The following is a 3,054-nucleotide window of genomic DNA, read 5'->3' on the forward strand; positions in this document are numbered from 1 at the left end:
CAGGCGGATGGGCGACCCGAGATCCAGGCCCAGCACCACCGCTCTGGGTAAGCGTCAGATTCAGAAACCTGTAGGATGCTCTAAGCACGCTGCGAGCGCGCCACGCCCACCTCCGCGTCCGTCCGCAGCGCCTCGTCGCAGCCCCGCGGGGCGGGCTCCTCTAATAGACCCCGCCCCGCCCCTGGGTCCTCCAGCCCCGCCCCTTCAAACAGGAACACCTCCCTTCCCGTAGCCTTCGCTCCGCCCCTTCCTGTCCGCTCTCCGGAAGCGCCTTGGAGCTCGCCTTTTCGTCTTCCGGTCTGAGAACGCACTCGGTAGTTTGGTCTGGAACATCTTTTCGAGGACGTCGACACGGCCTAGTTTGAGGCGCGGGCTTCCCGGCAGCGCTGTGACAGCTTCCGGCGCTGCCTGGCTGTGGACACTCTGTATCTGGCGCCGTGTCGCCCTCCACGGCAACCGAGCTTTAGAGACACTCAGAGGAATCCCACGGTAACCTCCCACAGCTCGCCAAGATGGCGATGCAAGCGGCCAAGAGGGCGAATGTGAGTACCCTTTCCCGCGCGGGTGGGAAACGATCGCGGGGCTTGACTGTGGCAGCGTGGGGCGGGGGGAGCGTTCTTGTCCTCCGCCCACAGGCGGGGAAACTCGTCGCCTGTTCGGTCAGAGGAGTGTTTCCCCTGGTCTTATCCTCCGCGGTGCGTTCCTTGAGCGACTTTTCGCCCCCGCCCCTATTGAGAGCCCTCTGGTATCACCGACAGCGTAAAATCTACAATCTCTGCTGCTGCTTGACCTCACCGAGGACCAGGCGTTAGGACCTCCTGAGTCTAACAAGTCGGTAGCACAGTCGTCCTCAGTAACTCAGTACTCAGTTCACTGCCAGCCTGGGATTTTTCTCTCACGTAGAAAGAACTCTTATCAATATTTAAGCACCTGCCGTGTGTCTGGTTTTACAGATGAGAAGCAGTTCTTCAGTTGTATTCGTTTAACACCTACTATGTGCCACACGCTAGTGTTAAGTGTTGGGGACACAACAGTGGATTAAATAAAAACTCATACTTATGTCCTACTGTTGGCAGCGAGTGAAGTGTTGCCAACATCTTTAAGAAAAAAAAAAAAAATAGAGAGTAGGCAACGGTTAAAACTTTTAGAATTACACCTACACAAAGACAGATAATTGACCATTGGATATACTGATGAAGATTTTGCCTACCTTGATCATTTGAATCATCTCGATGAATGAAAACTTGGTTCCTATAGGGTGAAAAGATGGTGGGAATTAAGAAAAAGAAAACTGCAAAGAGTTGGTCCTCTGAGTTTCCTTTCTTTTGTTTTGAGACAGTGTTTCTTGTGTTGCTTTGGAGCCTGTCCTAGAACTCGCGCCACCACTGCCCAGCATGAATTTTCTTTTTAGAGATATATAAAGACATTTTATATGCAAACAAGAATCCACCAATAGAATGGGAGAAACCTGTTAAAAGAAGAAAAATGTATTAAGTTCAGGATTAAATCTGGAAATGTGGCTCAGTGGTAGTCCTTGAATTGGATTGCAAGCTCCTCAAACGACAGCAGAAAACGAAAATAATTAAAGAAATGATTTTGAGTAGATGAGTGGTTGGTATAGCAGTAGAAGAAAAAAGAATTAGACATAGGTGAATCTATAATACAGTGTGGTCATATCCTGGGTTGGCAGGGAAGAGTATACAGCCTTTCAAATTCTATAGGGCATGATGATGATGAGGTTTTAGGAGAGAAAAGAGTGTTTGAAGAGCAAGAAAGCAGATTTACTAAGAGAAATATATTTCTGTCTGGCAGTTTTTGATTATAAAACTGGGGAGGGTCTTTATCACCACTACTCATTTGATGCTAGGGAATAAAGCTTTTTTTAATTTATATTTATTTATTATTGTATTGCGTGTGTATGTGCCACACATAATTGACTATATTAGCAAAGAGTAGCTATGAGTTATCAGTGTGGAATAAGGAATGTGAAGAGTGATGCTTATATAGGATGAAAAGGAACAAACTATGGGACAATTTTTTTTTTTTTTGGAAACAGGGTTTCTCTAGCTTTGTCCTGGAACTCGCTCTGTAGACCAGGCTGGCCTCGAACTCACAGAGATTTGCCTGTCTCCATCTCCCCTGTGCTGGGATTAAAGGCGTGCGCCACTGCCTGGCTGGGACAATATTTTAATGTGAAGGATTGTGAAGAAGTAGAGGTGTTGGGAGGAAATGGGAGTATTGAGGAGGAACGAGAGTCAGGCACCTCGGAGTTTGAGAAGTGAGCACTGGAACCTTAGTAGAATCACTTTCAGCAGACTGCTGGGTGGTAACTAGGTCTGGGTGTCTAAGAAATAAAGAATATGAGTTGGTGAGTACAGATGTCCCTCTTCTACTTGACTGAAAAAGAACAAAGCAAGATAAAGTAGAAAGTCAGGGAAGCCAGACACCTTGTCTGCTCTTCAAGGTGTCTCTCTAATACCTAGCTCACTGTGCACACTAAAAAGGCAGTTAGTGGGGCTGGAGAGATGGCTCAGTGGTTAAGAACATTGCCTGCTTCTTCCAAAGGTTCTGAGTTCAATTCCCAGCAACCACATGGTGGCTCACAACCTTCTGTAATGAGTGAGGTCTGGTGCCCTCTTCTGGCCTGCAAACATACACACAGACAGAATATTGTATACATAGTAAATAAATAAATATTTAAAAAAAAATAAAAAGTCAGTTAGTAACTATTTGAGAGTAAGTGAAGAGGACTCTAGTGTTCCGTTTCCTGTGGGCATTGGGAGGACCAGGTTGGCTGCTCATGTAAGGACTAGAAACTGGTTGCCAGGGAAGACCTGTAAGAACAAGAGAGAGAAGTTATTGACGCAAGTTCTTAAGACATAAGAAAGCTTATGAATGGGATTTTACCCTCTTTTCTGTCCCAGGGGAATGTAGGAGACTGAAGTGGGAAATACTTGTTAAATTGGAGAGGCCAAAAGCCTCAGTTTCAGTTCCTGCTTAGAGTATCCCTCTATGTGGTGCTCTGATGTTTTTTTTGAAGAATATAACCACTTT

General features: G+C 46.3%; 1 protein-coding gene across 1 annotated transcript in view; it reads left to right on the plus strand.

The window, feature by feature from the left end:
* Positions 1-512: 512 nt before the first annotated feature.
* The window catches only part of Sf3b6 (splicing factor 3b subunit 6), a 7,976-nt gene continuing 5,434 nt past the window's right edge, over positions 513-3,054 (plus strand). Inside the window, exons 1-2 of the mRNA XM_050133713.1 lie at positions 513-542; positions 636-759. Of these exons, the coding sequence (XP_049989670.1) occupies positions 513-542; positions 636-759 (154 nt within the window). The remainder of the gene's footprint in view (positions 543-635; positions 760-3,054) is intronic.

The sequence above is a fragment of the Alexandromys fortis genome, unplaced genomic scaffold (assembly GCF_014885135.2).
Source record: "Alexandromys fortis isolate MF-2015 unplaced genomic scaffold, M_Fortis_MF-2015_v1.1 scaffold_1429, whole genome shotgun sequence".
In the NCBI taxonomy this organism is placed as follows: Eukaryota; Metazoa; Chordata; class Mammalia; order Rodentia; family Cricetidae; genus Alexandromys; species Alexandromys fortis.